The 23,857-nt window shown below is 34.7% G+C and overlaps 1 protein-coding gene across 2 annotated transcripts in view; it reads left to right on the top strand.

Moving 5' to 3' along the window:
- Positions 1–23,857, top strand: part of NCAM2 (neural cell adhesion molecule 2) — a gene marked incomplete at both ends in the record, with an annotated part of 264,672 nt that overhangs the window by 178,237 nt on the left and 62,578 nt on the right. For both annotated transcript variants that reach the window (XM_084226908.1, XM_084226909.1), the window contains 3 exons: positions 12,886–13,073; positions 13,739–13,835; positions 23,672–23,845. In XM_084226908.1, coding sequence (XP_084083034.1) covers positions 12,886–13,073; positions 13,739–13,835; positions 23,672–23,845 — 459 coding nt within the window. The remainder of the gene's footprint in view (positions 1–12,885; positions 13,074–13,738; positions 13,836–23,671; positions 23,846–23,857) is intronic.

Here is a 23,857-nt window from a genome sequence, read left to right as displayed (position 1 = left end):
TCCAGTGTAACTTAAGGCTAAGCTTAATAACTTCAAATCTCCGGGCAAGCTGAGAGTGCTGGGAATGAAAAGCATTCAGCGGGATAAAATAAGGACAGATTTGAGCAGCAGCTAAGTCTTAAGCTTAACCTTCTAAGTTTCAACAAAGATTCTTTTTTGTTTCTGAGTCCTCTGATTTACTAATCCCTAAGAGGTGTCTAGCCACTATTATAACCCTTCCTGGAGTTATCATGTTGTAACAGTCTCTTTTAGAGATTGTCTTTTCTCCAAGCTCTTGCATTTTATGCAGGAGAAAAGGAGATTATTTTTGCTTAGAAGAGTCTCATGCTTGAGAAGCCAATCAGAGGATATAAATCTGAAATATAAAAAAATTCATTGGGTAATTGCTTCTTCAATTTTTTCTTCAAATTCATGAGCAAAGGTCTTCAAAAATGAAAACATAAAAAAAAAATCCTTCTTTCTTCTTTATTTCATTGTTGCTTCATTTATCTAGAAATTTCTAGATGCAATTATTTTGCCTTTCCAGTAGAGTATGCATGAGCCTGTTTGAACTGAGTCTTCAAACAGAAAAATTCTTTCCAGTGGGAAGATAAAAGCTGGAATGGGATTCTGTGGCACAGAAATAAAAGTAATGATTGCAGACCACGAAGATATTTCCTGAGGAGTTCTGAAAGTGCTTTCACTATAGAGTTGTGTGCTCTTTTTTGGCAGGGAAGCATTGCATTGTGGCATAGAATATAAATCTGAAAGAAAAATGAGGAATGATCAAAAGAATTTTTAGGTGTTAGGATTGGAGAGATTTGCCAAGCCAGAAAACCAAAGAAATAAATTCTAATTTGCTATATTTGTTTTCTTTAATGCATGCAATGATAACTTTTTATATGTATATAAAGGGGAAAAAATAGATAAAAATGCACATAAAGTGAAGTTTCTTTAAAATTCTGCCAACTCTCCACATAATGATATGAAATACATGGTTTGATTATGGTTGTGTTGCCTCTATGCTTTAGCATTAAATATTAATATACTTTGAATTCAGAGGAGAGAGATATGTTGCACCACATGTTATGAAACATGGACAATTGAAATTTAAGGTTTTATTAGCAATACAGAATTCATACCAGAGGGCATAATAAAACCTCTGCATGGATACAGTACATTATTATAACCAAAGACACCTTTCAGGGTGAAAGTTTCAGATGATGTGGAAAGAATTTAAAAGTAGCAGTCTTTTTCTGGTATGGCAGAATGAATTTTGAATATGTGTGGGAACAATCAAATATAGGATATGAGAAAATGGAATAACTTAAAGTCTGAATTTATGCCTTGGTAGACAGTTTTTGATACAGCATAAAATTTTCTGCAGTTCCAAAAACTTCTGAGGAAACACAGTTTATAAAGAACACAGAAATATTATTCTTCCATTAGAGAAATCCCACATTGGAATGGTTGCTTTTAACAAATGACATAAGATTTTTATCATGATATTTCTCAAACTGGAATTTTAAGTTTTAAATACTCAACTGACAGTGAGCTTTAACCCAAATATATTTTTTTTTCCAGCACAGGCATTGTTTGACTAACAGAAACACAATTTTCCTCAACTCCTTTAAGTCAAGTAGTTCTATGATGCAAAGCAAGTGTTTCTGGGGTGATATAATATAGGTCTGTCTCATATTCTCATTATTGAATCAGAGAAATTTTTTACTTTCCTTTGCAAATAACTTTGAACTGGTATATGAGTTTCAAATATAACTTATTTGTCTTGCCAGGGAAAAAAGCACTTGTTTAATGGTAAGGAATTCTCCTGTTCTTAAAAATAATGTCCCCAGGAGGAAGTGCCTCTTTGCAGCCTAATCTCTCACCATTCTGGCCTCTACCATAAACTTCTGGAGCAGAGCAGCCCTTCTGAAGGGTCTTTCATCACCCTTGCCCCCATTTCCACCCAATGCTGGGGTGTCCTCAGCTCTGACAGTCCTTCCCCAGTATCTTCCTCTATGAAGCAGTTGTCATGCTTATCTGTCATTCCAGTTGTGGGTCTTCATAAGTTGCAGGCTTGGGAATTTTAGCAAAAGATTCAGGTTCAAAAACTAAACAACTTATTTGTACTTTTGTATCAAACTATTAAAAATGGGGCAATTCCATGAAGTCAGTATTGAATAGTTTTGATTTTCCTTTTAATATTTTCCAAGTAGAATTTCTTCAGCATAGTAACTGCAGCTACAAACAGTACTATCAGGGCTTTTAAATTTTTTTTCCCCCAAATTTTCATTTTAAAAATTGCATTAAGCCCTTCAAAACAGTTTGATTTTTCTCTTCCATTAGTTTCATTTTGTTCTCTTCCAAACAGGTTTTGAGAAGAATTTATTCAGGTATGGCTCAGTCTTTCAGTTAAACCATGTTAACAGAAATTTGAATTATCTTTAATAAAATTCTCATATAAACCCCCAATATCTATTTTAAAATTAAAAAATAAATAGATAAGCAAAACTTAATTCTTGATGTTTTCCTCTAGATGGAAGTAAACAATGCATCTGTGCCTTTCTGTAAGTTAGTAACAAAACTACAGCATTTTTTCTTTATATTTGATTGTATTTGACAGTTTGTGTAGTCAGGAGAGGAAACTGCTTCCATCCAATCCTTAAATGCCACCTCAGTCAAACAGGCCAAATGAAGGCACTGAGTGCTCTGGTGTCACTGTCTCATCCTTTCACTTACTGACCCCTCTCAGAGATTAAACTGGCTGTAGGATTGCCCAGAATTTCCATGCTTTATCCTTGTTCTCTGTTGGGGTTGCTCCTGGTGATAAGAGCAGTTCTCTAGAACAGAAAGAGATTATCAGGTTTGATACCAACTGGGAACAGTTAACCCTGACTTTTATCTGAAGGAAATGTTGTGAAGACATGAATTGCAGGCAACCAGGGGTTATTTTAAAATATTTCTTCCTACCAAGTCGTCTTTGTATTTAGTTATGTTTCATTGTCCTTATATAAAGTATGAAAAGTAAATCAAAATTACATCAAAATAAAATACCATTTTCAAATATTATCTATTAATGCGTTTCATCAACTGAAAAAATTTGGTTTAAGTGTGAAGCCCAGTGTGTATTGGATGGGAGTAATAATAAGTAATCAATTGAAAAGTGGAATATATTAAATGGATGCTGTAATATATTATATGTATTGGGCATTAAGATGTGTCTATAGTTATTATCTACATATTTATAATAGAGAAAGTAACTTTTTTTAAAATTAAAAATATTAGAGAAATACATGCAAAAGATAAAGCAGGCCATATGCTTGAAATTTTCAAGACAGCCTGAGGAATTTAAATATATAAACCCTAATGAATTATAACTTGATTTTGCTTATAATATCAGGTGTCTCTCAAAGTTAGCTTTGCTATACAAATGTTTACATTTCATGGGGTATTTTTTTGTCTTTAAAAGCATAATACAGATCTGGCTAAAAGAAAAATTGTGATGAGAGAACAGTTTAGATCTTAGATTTCACAAATTTTTCACTGCATAATTAGCACGGAAGAAAAATCCTAATTTTTACACATTCAGTGTGCTGGATCATCTTTCACCAAGTGTTATTATTAGTTAGGGAGCCCCTACATCATTACTAAGTTGGAAAAGCTTTAAACAAGGAGTAATGAACAACACTTCTGATCTTTGAAAGACTTTCTATGTTCCCTTACAGTTTTCCCTGTCATTAACCTTTTGGAAATTTTCACAGCCCTCAATTTTGTCCTCCCAGGTGCACACATTATGTAAGATGCTACTGTTTCTGACTGCTCTGTATCACCAGGTGCAAATTCCTTTGGACAGTACTCCTTTTATCAGAGAAAGGCATTGAGCTAAATCCTTTGGAAAATTCTGTTTTCCCATACACTATCCAGGAAGCATCCTGATTAAGAGGCCTTTTTAGCTGGAATTACCAGTTTTCTCATCACTATTTTAGTTAAACCTCTCCATTTCAGTACTAATACTGCAGCCATTAGATATGCTGAATGGTCCAAAAATGCCTGTTTCCTCACAGTGCTCAAAGAGTAATGTTTTGAGATAGAATCATCTATGACAAATATATTACATTGAGTAATGTGGTACATTTTTTTTATGAGATCAGCCATGTGAGTAGTTGATAAAAAGGATTTCTTAAAAAGCAACTTCTGAAAAAATGCATTTAAATAATTTTTATTGTATTCCAGGAATATGAGTGTTTTCTTAATATTGTTCTTCGTCCAAACATGATTTTTATAGTAATATTCTGTATTACTTAAGTACCAACTTTGGTTGGTAAAGACAAAAATAATCATGCAATATGTCCAGTATAGTCTTTACTTGCAATGAAAACTGTGCAGTATTTGTTATACTATTGTAGTGCTTATCAATAACAGTCTTTTCCTTTGTGTTTGGTTTTGGGCTTTTTCCCCTGCCACAATTTGAAACCAACCTCCTTACTGTTGCAGTATCAAACTGGTTTCATTAACTGATTATTGTTCTGCTTTGTGTGTTAGCTGTTTTGTACTGCAGTTGAGTGGGATGTTTGGATTCATGCAATTTAACTTTATATCTTCGCAAAAAAATATATACAACGTTACTTAAAAGTGGCTTCAACAGACTGAGCTACAAATTATATTTACCTTCAAGGAAGAAAGGTTTTCAATTGGTGAAAATGCTATTACTCAGTACAAGATGTCGCAAATTTTATCACAGAATCATAGAAGAGTTTGTTTTGGAGCAATCTTAAAGTTCATCCAGTACCAACCCCTGTGCCGTGGGCTGGGGCAATTTTCACTAGACCAGGTTTCTCAGATGGATGCATCATCCACAATCCTCTGGGTAAACCTCGATGTTGTGATAAATGTCACAAAAGGTTCCAGCTGCCTACTTCTATCATAAATCATAAATAAATTAAAACAGTTCATAATTTGCTTTTGGTTTCCGTTAAAAGAAATTGTGCAGCAACGTCCCATCACTACTCACAGACTGGCATTGCCTCTTTCCTGTGTGCTGGACACCACTGAAAAAACTTGACTTTGCCTTTTTTACACCTTCCCTTCATCCATCAGCCATGAGGACCCAGCTCAATCCTGTCATCACAGCCAGAAAACAACACTAATAAATACAAACATATAGCCTGGGAAGGAAACAAATTACAGGAAAAGCAATCAAGATAAACAAAATATTGAAATAGTATAGAGAAAAATATCCATCTTTTCTAATAAAATACTATTGGCTTTAGTTACATTTCTTCCTCTCAAATTTATAGGTTAAAATGAGAAAGCAAAGATGGAAAAGGTCAACCTTTAACATCATGAAATAAATGTGATAATTTTGACATATTATGAATGTCAGTTGTAAGATTTACCATTTTTCTTCTTTGTACTTGTGCACTTGCACAGACAGAAGTTTACCATGCCACTGCTGTGACTTCAAGGGGATAAGAAAGTTGGAATTCTGTGCAAAAGAGGAGGTTTATCACATACAGTCACTTTCCAAAACCACTTCACCAAACTTCCCAGAGTGAAGTAGAGTTGAATCCATCCATTGTCTTTTTCTGATGATACAACAGTGTGGTAAAATGGAAAAATTATTCATCTATATAATAAATCTACCTATTATTCAGCCCAAGAGGCTGTAAAAATACTTTGAAACAGAAATTTCATCCTAAAAAAAATTTGCTTAAATATATGTTAATCACTTTTTAAACATGATATTTGTATTAGAAATTTAACATAATTTTTACCAAGCAGAGCTCTCTACTCTATGTTTTGGTTAATCTTGCAATTATTTTGCTATCATTTAAAGTAGATTTTTAATAACATTTTAGCTACTTTTTTCTTAATTGAAGAAGAAAATTTTGAAAGAATAAAATAATTTAGGGGTTTTTTTTGTTTCTAATAATTTAGTTATTAATGGATATATATGCCTCAACATCTCTTCTTACTGTCATTAACTTTCCCATATGCAATTGTGAATGTAAAGGTAGGAAAAAAGAAAAAAAACGAGGAAGAATTTTCTGATGCCTCCTAGAGCGTGGTTCTACATTGTGAAATTTAAATATTTACATTGATAATGAATATTATAAATTTTAAGTGGTCTCACAAGTATTTTCATACTATATAAAATGTAGTTCATATTACACAGTAATAATCTGTGAATGAAAAAAAGGCATTGTGGCCTTCTTATACCTCCAAGACAGATCCATCAAAGGGGAGTCATGGCATCTGAGTATAATGAAGAAAATAATTATGTGATAAGTGTGGCACTGATATTTTAAACTTGAACAAAACAAATTTTTAGAGGTTTTATTGGTTGTTTTCTAGACATCACAGCATGTAAAAATTAAGAGTTGAAAAGGCTAAGAGTGCTTGCTCCATACAGCAGCTATTATGATTTGGGAATGTATGAGAGACACAGACATTAGGGAATGGAGGGATGATATCAATAAGGAGGCATACTGTGGAGGTAAAGGTGACAAGTAGAAAAATATGGAAGGTAAAGACTGGATTTTCTTCTGGAAATGTAATACATAGGACAGGAAGAAGGATGGGGTTAGGATCCTGGGTTGAGAAAAACATTGCAGTTTTTCACTTCTGCCTATAGGACAACAACTTAATCTAATATTTGATGGAGAAGTCAGGCCATACTAAATTATTCCAGTAGTTCTGTCCTGGAATACATGTAACAATTGAAAATTTGGTACAAATTGGCATCATTTGAGAACAATGTGTTAACAATGGGCAGTACCTGATAATTTTATTACTAAAATGAAAATTGCTGCTAGTGTGCTGGATCTGTAGGGGGAATTTTCCTGTCTTAGATCTGACGGCCAGTGTTGGTGATTCACAAGCATACAAAATGATTAATAGACAAATGCAAACAGTTTATTTTAGACTCACTAGAAGCTTATTTTGCTTATTTTACTATGTTTATTTTTGCTATGTTTTCTATAGAATTTCTCCTCCTAATTTAAACAAGTTTAGGTAATTTTAGAGAGAAGAATCAGTTCAAAGCAGACATTTCTATGAAATTAAAATTTCTTGGGCTTTAGTTTGCCTTTTGTGGTTTTGGGTTGTTTTTTTTTAAGGCAAAAACAAATACAATTCTTTAATGTCAAGTTAAATTAAACAAAAAATAGGTACATTGAATTTTTGCAACTCTGGCAGCACCAAGCACCTGAGCCATACATGCATTCATTGCCCAACACTATTTTATGTGCAAGTATCAACATGCTTTGCATGTAGCAAAAAGTGTCTTATGGAAATGGAGCAATTGGTATGGTGTTTGAATATTAAAAATATAATATATAAAATACCCAAGTTAAGGTTTCCAGGAACTAGTACTGCTTGTCAGTAGGAGGGGGCTCTTACTCTTCATAAAGGCAGAATCAGTCAATAGTGCACCACACTATTGAATATCAATGTCATATTTTAATGAATTTTGAGAGGAACCAAGAGAATGGGGCTGGGGAAAGGAAATCTTACAATAAGTGTGGTGTTTTCTGCACTTGCTTTGAAAGAAACATGTACCTCTCAAAACTTTTGAAATCATGGGCTGGATTCCAGGAAAAAAAACAAGAAACTCTCAGGTTATAGCTAATAATCATGGCAATTAAAAATCAATATGTGATGAGTTTCATCAGCTTTTCTGTTTGGAAACTTCTTATGTGGGTCTTAGAGATTTTTCCTTACAGCCACATGATTGTAGCAGTAAGTAGCTGAAGTTTTCCAATTCTTGTCTTCCTTTTAAGAATGATTATAGATTAAAATATAGTCACCTAACCACATTTTGGAAGTCTTTCTAATATTATTTCTTCTTGCAAATGAATATGTGACAGTTATTGTACTTGTCTGTGGAGGTCCTTCTACTTTGTATCCAAGGAAGAGCTATTAATTTTAAAATATTAACTATTGAAAAAGGTATGAGGGAGAAAGTACAAAAGATAGATGGCTGTTAACTAAATTGTGGCAGAGTTACAAAAAATTGAGGCACTTTTACAGAATCGATGGCAAGGACAGTACTGGATTTGCCAGAGGATGTGGTTTATTAAAGTCCTTGATGATGGGAAACTTATGCCAACATTAATCATTTTACAGCAAGGCTTCCAATAATATACTGTAGGAAATGTCTCAGAGTCTTAGACCTGACAATCTGTCACAAATTTTTATTACATGTTCCAGGGGAACAAATAGCCACATTTTGAAAACCTATTTTCTTAAATTCAGTGCAAATCTGATTCTGCCCACCAGTTTTCCATTATAGTTGTCTGGACACATGTACTGAATCAGGTAATTTGCTGTCTCTAATTTTGTGTATGACACCAAACATACACCAGAGCTGGATCTTTGTCATCCTTAATTTAATTACTTTCTGGACAAGGCAGGTGATGTATTAGTCTGTTCTTGAATCACTGTTCCTGGACATTGCAACTAACAAGGATATCTAAGTGCTGGAGACAGCTTTCAGGTCAGAATTTGCTTCTCTTAAATAATCTTCTTACACAGGTTATCCAGAACTCATTCTTATTGAAGTGCCAACCTGGCGGTTTCTCTCTTGCTTGGCAAAATGATCAGCTTGAGTTTAGCTGATAATGGTACCATAACATTAACTACTCTAAAATGTCATTCTAAATTGATAATTTCTTACAGAATCCTATGCCCATAGAATGGCTTGGTTTAGTTTTATATCTTTGTGATATAGTCTTTGTTCCTTCAAGGCACCTTTTTCATTTGCATTGCCTAATCTCTCCAAAATAATATTGGATCTTTCACAGTTGAGCCCTAAAACCTTATGGACTTTATCACATCCTGGCTGCATCCAGAGCCCCGTGGCCAGCAGGTCAAGAGAAGGGATTCCACCCCTCTACCCACCTTTTGTGAGACCCCCACCTGCAGTGCTGCATCCAGCTCTGGGAGGCCAAGTGCAGGAAGGACATGGACTTGCTGGAGCAGGTCCAGGTGAGGGCCATGAAGGTGGTCAGAGTGCTGGAGCAGCTCAGCTGTGGAGACAGCCTGGGAGGGATGATGTTGATAAGCCTGGAGAAGAGAAGGCTCCAAGGAGACATTTGCAGCATTTCTGTGTGCAAAAGAGAGAGTTTTCATCTGTAGTGGTAGCATAAGGACAATGGTTTTAAACAGAAAGAGAGTTATCGGAAATTAGATTTTAGGGAGAACTCTTTTTAGTTGTGAGGGTGATGAGACCCTAGAACAGGTTGCCTACAGAAGCTGTGGATGCCCCATCCCTGGAAGTCTTCAAAGCCAGGCTGGATGGGGCTCTGAGCAACTTGGGATAGTGGGAGGTGTCCCTGCCCATGGCAGGGGGGATTGGAACTGGGTGATCTTTAAGGTCCTTTCCAACCTGAGCTATTCTATGATATTGTATGCATCTATTAAATAATGTAAATGCTAAATTTTGTAATTTTTTTGCAGCTTTGGGAGATTTGACTTGTTTTGTTTTCAATAAAATGCTCAAAGGTCAGATATAAGAAATACCATCAGGGTGGATTTATTTTAATAGAGTGTATTCAAGCTCCTACTTCTACTTCTCTGTTCAGAACTCTAGTATGTCATCTTAACTTTTAACTTGATGTAAAAAAGCTTAAAAGGAACCGTTCATTTGCACCCTTCATTGAATTTTGTCAGGTGTAAATTAATTCTCAGTTACCTAGAAGCTAAGAAAAAAGCATTATTATTTTTAATGGTTCTAATTTTCTAACTGATTTCCATTGAAATTTTTTTTTTTTAAAACAATAAATACATTGCATTTAGGGATCTCTTCATAGAACCACCTTCTCATTTCTATTTGGTTTTACTTCATTTTTAATTGATAGAACTTTTTGATAAATATTCTGGTTTTTAATATCATTTGTTTGTTAATTATATTTTAAAACTGGTGGGATCAGGTTTTGTAGACATATAATATAGTAGGACTTATGTTTTCAAAGACTTGGCTTTAAAGTTTGTTGTTTTTCGTGATTCTTTTATATTAAACATAATGTGTGTTTATGTTTGATAAATACTAATTCTGTAACCATTAAAGCATACTAAACAGCAGTTAGTGATGAAGACCATAAAAGAAAACAGAAGTTCTCTTTATAAACAAATTATTCCCTTCCAGTTCAATCTTTTAGTTTCATAAGAAATGTAAATTATCTTTTAGTTGTACAGTAAAAAGAAAATTATTTTCACAATTATATTCTCTTTGTAAAACATCACTCCAGGCATCCTAATCTGTTTCTGACTGGGAAATCAAAAATCATCTGTTATAAGATAATCTCTCCGTTTCAAGTCATTTGTGCACTCCTCTTCTTTTTGTATATTGGAGCTCTTGACTGCTGGGGAAATGGCTGCAAAGCATTTTTATGCAGGTTTTTGAGAGGGAAATTACAAAGCTCTTTTTTGAGGGGAATGCTTTACAATTGTGAGTTGTTTATTTCGGGATATATCGTTATTTGACAGACTTTTAGTCCTATTTGTGGTTTATTGTGTAGACTGTTAATACCTGTAGTTTTGTAAAAATGGCAGTCCATAACTCACCTATACTTTTAAAATATACAAAAATTTATATAATGGGCATCCAAAATCTACCTTTAGAAGAGAGAAAAGGTGGAATTGGAAGTCCCTATTCTCTTAAATGCTTTTATCTGCAGTATAGAAATGTACACTACTTTTTCACTTACAGTCTTAAAATAGGATCTGAGTTTGCCACATGTATTGAGCATCAAGCCACATAATGTTGTCTAGGAAGGAGGATTTCTCAGATTAAGAGCAGCTTTTAATCTTCAACATTCACACCAGTGTTCAAAAATGGAGTGAACTTATTGTGAGAAATTGCACATTGGAAGACAGTGCTCACATGAAATTTGTGAAACAACCTCATGAAGACTCTAATGAGATTTCCAATCTGTTTGTGGAACATGCTATTGACCCATCTATTGAACATGGAGAAATGAGCTTGTACAGTTTTCCTACCAGTGATTCCCACCATGAACTTCATTTCCAGAGGAAAAGCCAAGGCTCTGAGCCTTGGTATTCTGAGATTCTTGACCATAGCTAACCATAAAACATGCTTATGCAGTTTGCTTTTTTCTTCATATTCTCCAGTAGTGTAAGATGTCACACTCTGAAGACTCTTTGATAGTCTGTTCTTTGCATTAAACTGTTTAGCTGCTGAAATATGGGGTGTTTAAAGGTCTGTGAAAAACAGGATCGCTGGAATTACTTATTAAAACTCTTGGAGCAGAAAGATGAACTCCTGTGTCTCGAAAATAAATTCATAGCCAGGCAAGCTTTACTTATTTAGATGAAAATGCTTGTTTTTCTACAAAAATAAGGGCTGAACAGTTATTAAAGGAAATGCTGCTGGCCTTGAGCAATGTAGCAACTTTGATCTGTGCTTTAAAACCTCTATTGATAACAATTCTTTTTGCTCAGTCTGTATGCCTAGATGCAGCAGCAGCATATGTCATCAAAAAGTTATGCTTTTTGACAGAGGCAAACAGGAAGAAGTTGAAAATGTGCACTTCAGGGAAAAAAAAAAAAAATAAGAAGGAAAAAACCCAGTTGTTTTTAACCCTTCCTGAAGCTAAATTTTACTTCATACTAAAGATGATCAGTTCTGGTCTCTGATACACCTATTAGGAACTTTTGTGCCTAAAACTAAGCTATATGTGAGAGGCCTAGAATAGATTTTCCAGAGATATATATAAAAACATTTAAGAGCTACTTATCAAAACATATATATATACATACATATATACACATATATATATATATATATATGTATATGTATCTTAGATATTAAACAGAGATACCGTTGCAACAGCTGTAACTGATAATTCCCTTTTGGAATTAAACCATTAAAGAAGTTTCTGTAAATAAAGATTTTTTTTTTAATACTGTTAAAAGATAGTAATGATGAAATTAGGAAATAACACAAATTAATATTTATAGAAAAAACCCACTATTCACCCAAGACATAAGAAGAAGAGGAGAAAGGCTCTCTCATTTTATAGAGATCACTAAACTTCCTTCTCTCCAGAGAAATAGTGAGTAGAAGAGATAAGTCTTGTCACTTCGTGGCACCGTGGTCTGAAGATCTCAGTTACTTTGGAAACCAACAATTTCCTCTGTGTCAGACTCAGTGTTTGGTATATGTTAAATGCAGCCATTTCTTATGAATCAGTCAGGTTTGTAAGAAAAACACACCAACTTTTGCCTTGGCTATAGCTTGATAATTTCATAAGGAACTGATACAAAGATTGTCCTAAATAATGTACACACAATATATTTTCTGCAGTAGGTAGAATACATTGCAACATTTTTTGGTATTCTTTTGCTATTTTTAAAAGTTTTATTTCCACAAATAAACATGTCTCTTTAAAAATATTTCATGAAGTATAACAAAGTTCCAGCCAGAAATGAGTGAAGCTGTAGCACAAGAAAATTTGAGGAGTGAATGTAATTTCTCCATAGCAAAAGACACTATAAAATCAGCACATGAACAGACAATGCATGTTTATAGTTTGCCTCCCTTTTTCGTATGAGGGTCTGGCTGAAAAATTTGTCATCCTCAAGAGGAAACACTCTTCCTCGTTTCTGAGTGTCTTTCAAGGGCCTGTGATTGCCTAAAGTTAAATATATTTGACAGGTATTCTCTTTCCCAAGAAGTTCAGCTGAAACCATTTAGGAGAGGAGAAGCTTACCAAGATAAAAGCCCAACAAACTCATGATTGAATACTAAAACTCCCATGTTCTGTAGTAAACTGACACAAGAATCAATTGAAATTCTTCATTGAACATGAAGGTTTGGATATGGGTATACAGCTTGTTTTACTAAACCAGTGAATAAACTTGTGCATTACTTCCTTTTTCCAGATGCTCCGACATTCCTGTCAAATCAAACCATGTATTACTCTTGGGAAGGCAATCCCATTAATATAAGCTGTGAAGTGCTAGCAAATCCATCTGCCTCAGTTCAGTGGAAAAGAGGAAAATTAGTTTTACCTGTAAAAAATACAACTCATTTGAAGACCTACAGTACAGGAAGAAAGCTGATTCTGGAGGTAAGACTTCACATGGAAATCAGTGTGGTGGCAGACCATAATTTAGTCCTCAGTTTGGCAGCACTGTGAGTAGTGTAGAGTGTATTTAAGGCTAAAACCTACCATTTAATAAGTAACACTCCTTAAAAAGGAACAAAACAACAAACAACTATGTATGAACTAAACTATCTATATATATATATTCTTAGTAGTTAGAAAAAAAAATCTTATTTGAATGCCTTATGCTCAGTTTTCCACCTACACCCAACAAAAATATAATTTGCATTTTTGGAAGTAAAAAAACCCCATAAATAGCTATAAAACTAAAATATCAAGCTAAGACTGAAAATTAAAGTGACTGCCTTGTAGGTGCTTGGTGCCTACAAAAGAAGGTTTTTGTTGTTGTTGTTGGTTTTTTTTGTTTGGTTTTTGGTTTTTTAAATTATTGTTTAAAGGAGAAATTTAAAAATGAACAATGTCACTATTTTCCAATATCAGATTTATTAATTTGAAATTGAGAAGGGGGAGTAAAACATGAGAAATGTGTATTTAGGTCTATTTTTGAAGACTATACGTTGAAGTAAGAACACATCTGCATATTGGTTAAGGAAAACATATTTGAATTTCTGATTAAAAAAATATGTTTAATAAGCAAATAATATTTACAAAGTGTATTCATTTTAAAGATTGCTCCCACATCTGACAGTGATTTTGGACGGTATAATTGTACAGCCACAAACAGAATAGGAACAAGATATCAAGAGTATACACTTGGTCAAGCTGGTAAGTTAAAATTTTATTTCCTTTTCTTTAAATATTTTTTCCAAATTTAATCAACATTAAGCTGAGACACACTATCCTCTGTTTATTTTATTCCCTGGACCATTTGCAGATAATTTAATTGTCTAAGAGCTGAGCTGCAATATGAAGTAAAATAAACCAGTTCCCTCAGAATATGAATCTTCTTTTGATTTAATTTCAAGGCCTTCTGAAACTTGAAAGAAATTAGTCTAACCTTTTTTCCTTTGCTCTTACTATATCCTACATTTATAAAAATGTAGTTTTATTACTTCAGCAGAGAGACATATGGCTTGCAGGCAGTAAAAAGTAAGAAGGAATTAGAAAATTAATTTTTTTCCTTTTTCCCCCTCATATTTTCTTGATAAAACAACAATGACAAGAGACTGAAATACATCAGCGAAGAATTTCTACCTCCATTTGCACTTTTACTTATTTAAAAGTAGAATTTGACTGGAGTGCTAGACTGAAATAATTTAAGCTCTGAGATATTCTACACCCTATTGTCACAGAATGCATGAAAATTTTTATGTCCTTCTATTGTTGTTTAGGCAAATAGAAAAATCTGACTCTATGTTTGTTCTTTGGCAGAAATAACTATTAACTGAGTTCAAATGAGAGTTTCTTACCAGTGCTTTCAATTATATTTTCTTGTGGAATGGAGTAATGCTATAGATATTTTTTTTTTCCTTTCTCATTAGGACACATATTCCTAGCTATGCTCAATGTTTTAGTTGCAAGCTTTGGTCTAGGTTTTTTTGGGTTTTTATTTGCTTGTTGGTTTATTTTTTGGTATTTTTGTTTTGGTTTCGTTTTTTGGGGTTTGATTTTGTTTCGGGGTTTTTTGGGCGTGTTTTGGGGGGGATTTTTTGTTTGTTTGGGGTTTTTTTTTGTATTAAAAAACCACTTTAGACTCGTACCAAGAAGATTTTTAGGGGAGCATTGCTGAAGCATGCACATCCAGTCACAAGGAAGCTCTCTGCCTTGGCCTGCTACTATTATTTGAAAATTTTTGCTCCACATGGAATTATTTTCTTTTGGTGTCTCAGGAGTTATAAAACCCCATTATTTATTAATATTCTCCTTTGACTTTGTACACAGTTTAAAAAGTTTTTCCCATCATCTCTGTAGGATTCCATAATACATTTCTACTATATCTTTTGGATTTGAAGAACCATGAAAAGTGCTGATCTTCCTAAAATAGGAAAATGTGGGATTCAAGTTTTTATGGCACACAATTTTACATCACTTAAAACTTCCCTTACCCTTCATTTTGCAACTTTTTTTGGGGGTGTTAGCTGTGGTATGATCTTACCTTCCTTTGACAACAACATTTGACCACCGAGAAAAAAATCTTTTCTTGAAGCCATGAACGTAAATCACAGGAAAGGAAGGAAAATCCCCACTTGCATCCCTCTGGGATGTTACCTCTCAGGAGAGAAAATGATGAGAAAATGTTGTGGTTGCCACTGTGTGCTGTTTTTTCATAAATGTGTATACACTTGGGAGAACATTTCAACAGATATTCTCCAGAATGTTTTTTTTTTCCTTAGATTTGCAGAAAAACGTCTCATCACAACACATGATACTACATGATGACTACTTTAGCTACATATATCCCCTGCTTTTATAATTTATCCCCTGCTTTTATAATTTATTAATTAATCAATTGCAATTAAGAATATTAGCATTGAAAAGTTAATTGAAAAAGCACAGCGTACTTTGTCATTTTACTTCAGAAAATTCACACATGAGCACCCCTGCAAATGCAAGGAAAACAAATAAGCTACACTACTTTGGTTTTGCTTTTTAATACAACTATTTCAGAAATGTTACCAGTGCCAGTTTTTAAAACAGATTAATATTTTCTACTTCTGCAATGTTTTGCTTATATTTTTTCCAGGCAATTCTTCAGGAAACTCGATGAAGGCTTAAAAAATATGTATTATAGTTATAAACATAAAAAGGAGAATGAGGATAAATAGAGTTATGGGAAGAGATCATGTAAAGCATGAGCTATCTGAGGATATTCTAGATAATGATATTAAATGCAGAAAATAGAAAAGCAGGTTTATTAGTAGTGAAATGAACAGGGCTGGAAAAACTGGAATTGGAGTGTCACTGTGCACTACTATGCACTACCTGCTATGCACTACTTACAGTAGTGTAATGCATAATATTCAGTATCCTGAAAGATTAATATTTTTGACATTTGCCTCTAAATAGACTTTTTTTTTAATAAATCCCCAAACATGTAATTCACTGTTACAAGTTTTGCACTTAAACTGGCATCAGCTAGCAATGGAAAATTATCAGGGATGCGGAGCAAAAAACCATTTTAATGGATACAGGTGTAAGATGTCAAATGCAGCTTCCTTCTGAGTTTTATTACCTTGGTTGCTCCACTCTGGTTAATTAGGAAGGCCTAATGATTGATATTTCCCATATTAAAGCCTTTAAAATAATTGCATGCATTTCAGTGCAACCTGTTTTGCCTCCTGGCTTTGATGGGGCATAGAATGCTTTAGCAAAGGCTCTGTCAGGGAAAAAAAAAATACAGTTCCTAGCTGAGAGACAGTGTTAAGTAAAGTATGGTGCTAAGGTAAATTTGATCACAAATAATGATCATTTTGCTAAATAGTTTTCTCTTTAAATTCTGTAGAAATACTTGTTCCTTCGTGTTTCATTTAATTTTCTGATTTGCTGGATTTCAGGACAATCAAACTACCTTTTTCTTATTAATTTAATGCTACTTAGAAAGTTATCATACTGTCAAAATTCCATTATCTTTATTCCTGTTCTCTTCTATAAGAAATTACTTATTGATGAGTTTAGAAAGGAAGATTTATTTCAGAATTGATGTGCAATTTGCAGCCATATTTGTATGACAGAAAAACCATGACTGTTCACTTGGATTATATAGAGCTACTGAATCAGACTGAATTCCATTTAAACCTTTCAAAACAACTCAGAAGCTGTGGAGTATTTGAGGTTTCATTCTGGAAGGTGATGGCCTGCTTAGAAACTTCAAAGTTTTGCTGAAAGCTTAATCAGATGCTCCCATGACCTGGCTGTTGTGATGATGAACTTGTAGAAATAACACATGGGTGACCTCCTTTTCCATTACCTGAGCTTTTAAAATGCTATATGTGTAACATATGGGATGTGGAAAGAACCACAATCACTTGTTGCCACTGCAAATTAGTTGCTTCATGTCAGCACAAAAGCCACAAATTTTATTTTAGAACTTTACTTACACTCTGGTTTTAATCTAAGTCAGGCTTAAACTTGGGCAAGCCAGGTCAGCTTGGCAGGTTGCCCCAATGGGTCTCAGAAGCTGAGGGGAGCACAGATATTCCTAGATTTGTCCAAATCTAGTTTTTGCATAGTTTTTGTGAAATATCACTATGCAGGGAGGCAGTATGAACTAGGAAAGCATTCTTCTGTTTTTTTGAGATCTCAGTGTAATTATTTCAAATGTTTTGTGTATGTAAGTAGAAAGATACATGGCCATCAGTAATTTAGGATTATGTTATTGGAATAGGTAATTTCTTAAAATGGTAAATTTTAAGGTTGTTACACAGAGCTAAATGAGAATTTTGAAGGTTTCTCTTATTTTAAATATTAATGTAGATTTTTTACATAGCTGCATATATAGCTGGGCTGAATCTAGAGCCCTAAAAAGTCAACTATGACTCACCTCTATGGATCTCATAGCCTTACTCTTCCTAGACTTTCCTTTCCCCTTCTTCCTTGTATTCTGGGATGACATAGGGTTTAAAAGTTCTGCTGTGGGCACAAACAGTTTTTCCTAGACCAGGGTGTTCGATATCCTGACAACCTGGCCTTGAGAGCTTGCAGTGATGGGGGCATCCACAGCTTCCCTGAGCAAATGAGAGATGCTCCATCTGCTAGACATGTATGATTTATCTGTTCCCTTTCTACAGGAATGTTACAGGGAATTAAAACCAAAAAGTCAATAATGTCATTAGATACTCAGAACTCCTACACCACTTTATTGAATTAGGTATTCTTTAAGCATCCTGTGCACACAGAAAGTTAGTGAATATGGGAAGTAATGAAAACAAAAGCAAAAGGGAAAGACCATAATTGAACTTCTCAAAAAAATGCACCCTGTAATCTCTTTTATGGAATAAAGTCATGCCCAAAATATGAAAAGGCTGATTGACAACTGACAAAGACTACAAAGTCATATTTAGAAATTTACTTGTCTGTAGTTTTGATGCTGGCACTTTGCTGCTGGTTAATGGATGTTCCTTATTTCACCAAGTATTTGCATTTCCATGCAGGTAAAAAAAAATCATAGTAGTAGGACTTAATTTTCCCTGGAGAATAGTGTCATGATAAAGAAAATCATATTCTGTCAGAAGCCCATTTGTCTCCAAAAAACAAATGGGCAGACCTAAAATCTAGCTTGCTGTTCTAAAACTTGCCATTCACATAATAGCAGCATCAGCATATGATTTTCATTTGAAAATTAACCAAACAGGAACATATTTTCAATTAGAATAGTTATGAAACTATCAACACAGCAGCAGTGTTTTTCGTTGTGTGCATGTGTCAATTTTAATTTATTATTTATGAATTTATTTACTAGCTGTGGTCTTACTAACCAAATTTAGTTATGCTTATTTTTCCAGAACTCTCAGAGATTTGGGAAAAGAAATATATATAGATCTAATATTGAGAGTTTTTCCCAGTCCAAGGATATACAAGCACAAGCGATTTCACAGAGATTTTTGACTCCAGAAGTCTAGTCCCCAGCCTCATCTCTTTCCTTGCCAAGGTCCTGGTGCTATTTAGATTCAGCATTTAGACATAGTTATTTTCAGTCAATATATATGCCAGATGCACAGAAAGAGAAAAAGCTGGAGAAGTGCAGTAGGAACATACTGACAGGAGGCAAGAGCTGACTGGAAGAGCAATCCCTGAGCCCACTTCCTTTTCTCTGTTTATACCAGGGCTGCTAAACTCTGAGAGGGAGTTATTTTCTTCCATAAAGCTATCAAAAACTAGCTTGAAAAGAAAATCCCCAGTGATAAAAAGTGGTCATTTATTGAACAAGTTTGGTCATAATTGTAGGAGACTTTTCACATCAGTGGAGGCAAATATGAACTCTTAATTCTGTGTGTACTTCTCCATCGGTTGTGATTCTGTTTTGGAACCAAGCCAATTCTATTTAGGCCATTGTATCACAAATTCCAATTGTGCAAACCAGCGTTATGTGCTGAGTACAAAATAGATGAGGTGCAATTTTACACCTATTGTTTGGAGATACTGTTTGATTTTATTTGATTCTTGTCGTGTTCCAATGTGGGGAACTGCGAGGAGTTCTTTTAAAAATAGATGGTCTAGAATGAAATTAAGTCAACCAAGACAACGTTGTACCTGAGAACCGCTTGTTGGTACCAACAAACACACAAAAAATGGAGCTGGCCTACTAAAGAGGGCTAGAAAAGACATGAGGAAGGAAAATGGAAAAGAATGAAGGTGAAGCAGGGGGGAGAGTGAGAGAGAGAGGGGGGAGACAGAGACACAAAGCAGGCATTAGCACCAGAGGCAGGGATGCGAAAGCAAAGCAGGCAGAGCTTTGGTCAGGGACAGAGGGAGGCAGGACAGACACAAGGGTGAGCAAGAGCCAGCAAGGGCAGGAGAGCCAAAAGGCAGGCTGAGGCCAGGGCAAAAAGCACACATCAAAAGACTGGAGCCAAAGGAAAAAAAACAAGACCCAAAAGACCCCTAAACTCAAAAATCCCAAAAAACAAGACACAAAAAGCCCCAGTCACCAAGCCCAAAGCCGAAAAGCCCCTGGCCAAAAAAGACTCTAAGAGCCCCCAGGAGCTTGTTGAGCTGTCACTTTTACACCCCTTGTTTCCTCCCAAAGTCTCTCCTGCTGACAGGAGACCACTGTCCCAGTCCAACCTTCCACTGCAGTCTCTTGCTGGAGACCTTTCACCATCCCATTGGAGAAACCTCCCTGGGGAGTACAGCGTCCTTGGTGGTCTCCTCCTGACTGCCTGTCCCATGTCAGGTGGGAAATGGTGACCAGGCAAAGTCTCCCCAGAGAGAAGGCTCTCCTCCATCCCCTGGCTGCTTCAGCAAGTGGCGCATGTGCAGCCCCTCTCCCACACGCCTCTGACAACCGGTATTGAGACTGAAACCAAAACTAAATCGGCTCCTCACAGTTCTTTGATATCATACATAAATATAGTTGCATATTTGACAGAGAAATAGATGTTGTGGAAAGAAGATGGAATTGACAAAATGTCTGACACTTGGGATGTTTTATGCCTTTAATTTAAAGGCTGAATTTGGGATGAATTTTCTCTTGTTTTGACAGCAGAATAATGACATAAAAATATAGCAGCGGAACTTCCAAGGAAGTATTCTGGAATCTTTGCTATCACTAGGTGATCTTTAAATCATAGAAAATAAATCCCCTCCTTTTTCCACTATTTAGTCCTTCAACTTATATCTGCAAGAGTATATGAATTAGTGATCACTGCCTGTAGCTAACCTCCTCTGAGATTCATTCATTTTGTTGGTTTTAGAATGAAAAAGAGCAAGAAAAATCTACAGCTCTATTCTTCCAGCCACAGACTTCAGAGTACACAGTATTGCAAATTATTCTTCACTCCTGCTAAACATTGATCCAAAAGCCTTGCAATTCTAACACGAAAATCACAGCAATGCTCCAAGTAATTGCAACTGACAGGGGACAGCTCAAATGCAGGAATGTTTAGCTGGATGAGGACCAGAAAGCTGTATACCTTGCATGATCAAATTCATACTCATTAGAGAACCACAGAATTAGATTCAATTCATTGTGTTGTTATTGATCTTCATTGGGGAAAAAAGTTAAGGCTCTGTCTAGTTGGAAATAGATAGAAGGTATTTTAATATATCTTGATGGTATTTCTAGGATTTGGTTTTGGTTTTCACCAGGAATGTGTCTAATCTATATTTTCTTCAGTGATTCACTCTCTTCCTTACAATAGATATAGTTCAACTTTGAAAACTGCATAAAATTTACCTGCATGTGTGGGTGGCTTGGAATGTGAGACGCATATTTAAAATAGTATTGTGGATGTATTTTACACTTCAGTGAGTTCCAAACATATTGCATTGTGCTAGTTACGCAAAATATCGCACTGGGTTTTCAAAGGAGCTTCATTTCATGCTTATTAACAACTGGAATCATATCTTCCTCTGGCAGAAATTATACTAGAATCTGCAGTAACAAACATAAGGTTCTTCCTGAAGGATTTCATCTTCCCTGGGCCACGATTATTATAGTTAAACACATACAGGCATTAACACACAAGGAAGAGAGGTCTCCTTAATATTTGGAAAGCCAAGAACAGAGTGGATATGTAAATAATACATTTTTGATTTATACTATATACCAAATAATTGTTTTGATGCAGACAGAAACACCAGGGAATTGACTTATTAAAAATATCATCCAAAAGCTAACATGAAAGTAGTATGAATGAAATTAGGTATTCATTCATCCCCTGGTTTTGTTTGGTTTATTTTGAACACTTTTAATGAGAGAAAAAGAATTTTAAGAAGCTTAGAAGCTATTTTAATACTGTAATATCCACACCATCTTTACCTTGTAATTGAATCCAAAGAGCATTCATCTTTAGTACTGAATATTGATATTCATCTTCCCAAGTGATAGTGTCCACATGGCTCCTAGAGTGCCATTCTGCTTAGGTATGGCTGTCTTGGATTGCTTGGCTGGGATTCTTACACTGTATTTTTCCCACTCTTCTCAGAACTGCCATTTGAGCTCAGGAGAGAAGGCAGCTGCTCACAGAGTGGTGCTTATGTACTTAATCACTATATAGGGGGAAAAAAAGAGTACTTCTCTCAGCTCTAAGGAGAATCTGAAGGTTTGGTCACAAGTTGGTTCTAATCTTGATCCTCTTTTGATTTTGGCTTGAATACTGACTTAATGACCAACTCATATAATTCATTCTTCTTCTATGTGGTCACAGAAAAAAAACAGTCTATATATTTTTGGAGATAATTTCTTTTTTCTAAAGATCCCCAACTTTTTGACACATTTAGAAAGAGATCCAAAAACCAGGTCTGTGTTTTCATGGATTCATGGCAGACTAGTTACATTTGGTTTGTTCCATCTGATCACAGATCGTCAATCCCTTTCTAAGAAACATGAAAATTTCTTGCAAAATCCCATATCCTGATAATTGTTTTCTGGAAAAGAAAATTATTTGAATCCCTCAAGCTGAGACTTGAATTCTACTAAAGTCTGTAATGTAATGGATTCACATAGTTGTGTCTTTAAGTAAGAGATGTTACAACTTTCTTATCCATATAAATAAAATCTATGCTGGTTTTAACCCAGTGAACTGCAAGTGTTGGAGGTTTCAGGAGACCTGGAATCAGAAATGCCAGCTGTAAGAGATGTGTTATTTACATAAAAATACTCATGTCTGACAACTGACAGAGATGTTCTTCTGAAAAAAAATTAGGTTTCTGATAATTAAGAGGTTGTAGAAATCAGCACCTTTAGACCAGATTTGACAGTGTCCTTTTCCTAAGAATTTGTGGCTGAATATGTCATTAAATCTGTTCTTTAATATTTTGTACAAATTTTTGTCTCATTTTCATTCAAGTACCAATGCTGGGTGAAGCTCAGATTGATTTCTTTTTATTCACCACTGTCTGACAGCCTTTGAATACAGACAATATTTTATGTAAATGGTTCATTACCCACTAACTGAATTACAGGCTTTGGCTCAAATTCTGGCATGTCCTTACAAAAATATCTTTCATAACATGGAGACAAAAGCAATGTCAAATCTAGAAGAAGGTATGCAAATAATTTTCAGATGGATCAGAAAAAAAATTTTTAATGGCGCTCCAAAACCCTGGTATTCTGTCCACAGAATTAAAATTCTTTCTATAACCTTCAATATCACTTTTTATAATTATAACTCTTTAAAATGTAGTACAGTTAGAAAAGCTAGTCTTTTGACTTCTATGTGTTTGATCACAAATCATAAATATAATATAATATAATATTTCTATTCTTGAAGATGTACTGACTCCAGTGTTATTGTTTTGCTTTTGTTTCATACGTAGCATTTCAACACCTACAAACCCCTGCTTTATTTTCATAGATCTTTTCTACTTTAAAAGATATACTCTTGCTTTCGATTTCAGAGAAAATATTTATTTCAACCTAATTTGTAAATTAGCTCTCAAGCTGAGCAGAGGCTAACCCTCCATTAATGTATTTTCTTAGTAACTTGAAATCCAGTCTTTGAAAAAAAGAAAAAGAGAGTCACTTATTCAGCCGTGTTTCAGAATTCCATAAAATAGCTGAATTATTTACAAGGTTCTTTGTCATCAGCTTATTTAAAAGAATTTACACTCTGAATGATCTAATTAGCTGTAATGCTTTGTTTTGTTAAATTTGATATAAAGTTTGTTATTCCCTTTTACATGATTATATTGTCAATGGTCTGATCTCTTACATTTTTATATGATGAAAGTAGGTCTTAAGAAAGATCATACTATAAAAGAAAAGCAAAAATGGAAAATGTTTCTGAGTAATTTAGCATACAAGGAAATTCATGTGGTTTTCTTACAGCTCTGTAGTAGAAAGCTTAAGTTGTTTATCTAAACCCAAATATTATTGCACCATGTTCAATATTATTTTTTTCTCCCTTGAAGACTCAAAGGAGACTTTTGTGGGCAGATTATCACCTGCTTAGGTCTGCCTGGTTGTTGCTGATTTTTAATGTGTGTTTGTGCTTTTGCAGATGTGCCATCAAATCCGTACGGAGTACGAGTTTTAGAGCTGTCCCAAACCACTGCCAAGGTTTCCTTCAATAAGCCAGATTCACATGGAGGTGTGCCCATTCACCACTACCAAGTGGATGTGAAAGAGGTAGCCTCGGAAACCTGGAAAATAGTTCGCTCCCATGGAGTTCAAAGTAAGTATACAA

This window comes from Fringilla coelebs (assembly GCF_963513975.1).
Source record: "Fringilla coelebs genome assembly, chromosome: 2".
Taxonomy (NCBI): Eukaryota; Metazoa; Chordata; class Aves; order Passeriformes; family Fringillidae; genus Fringilla; species Fringilla coelebs.
This window is presented reverse-complemented; position numbering and strand designations above follow the sequence as displayed.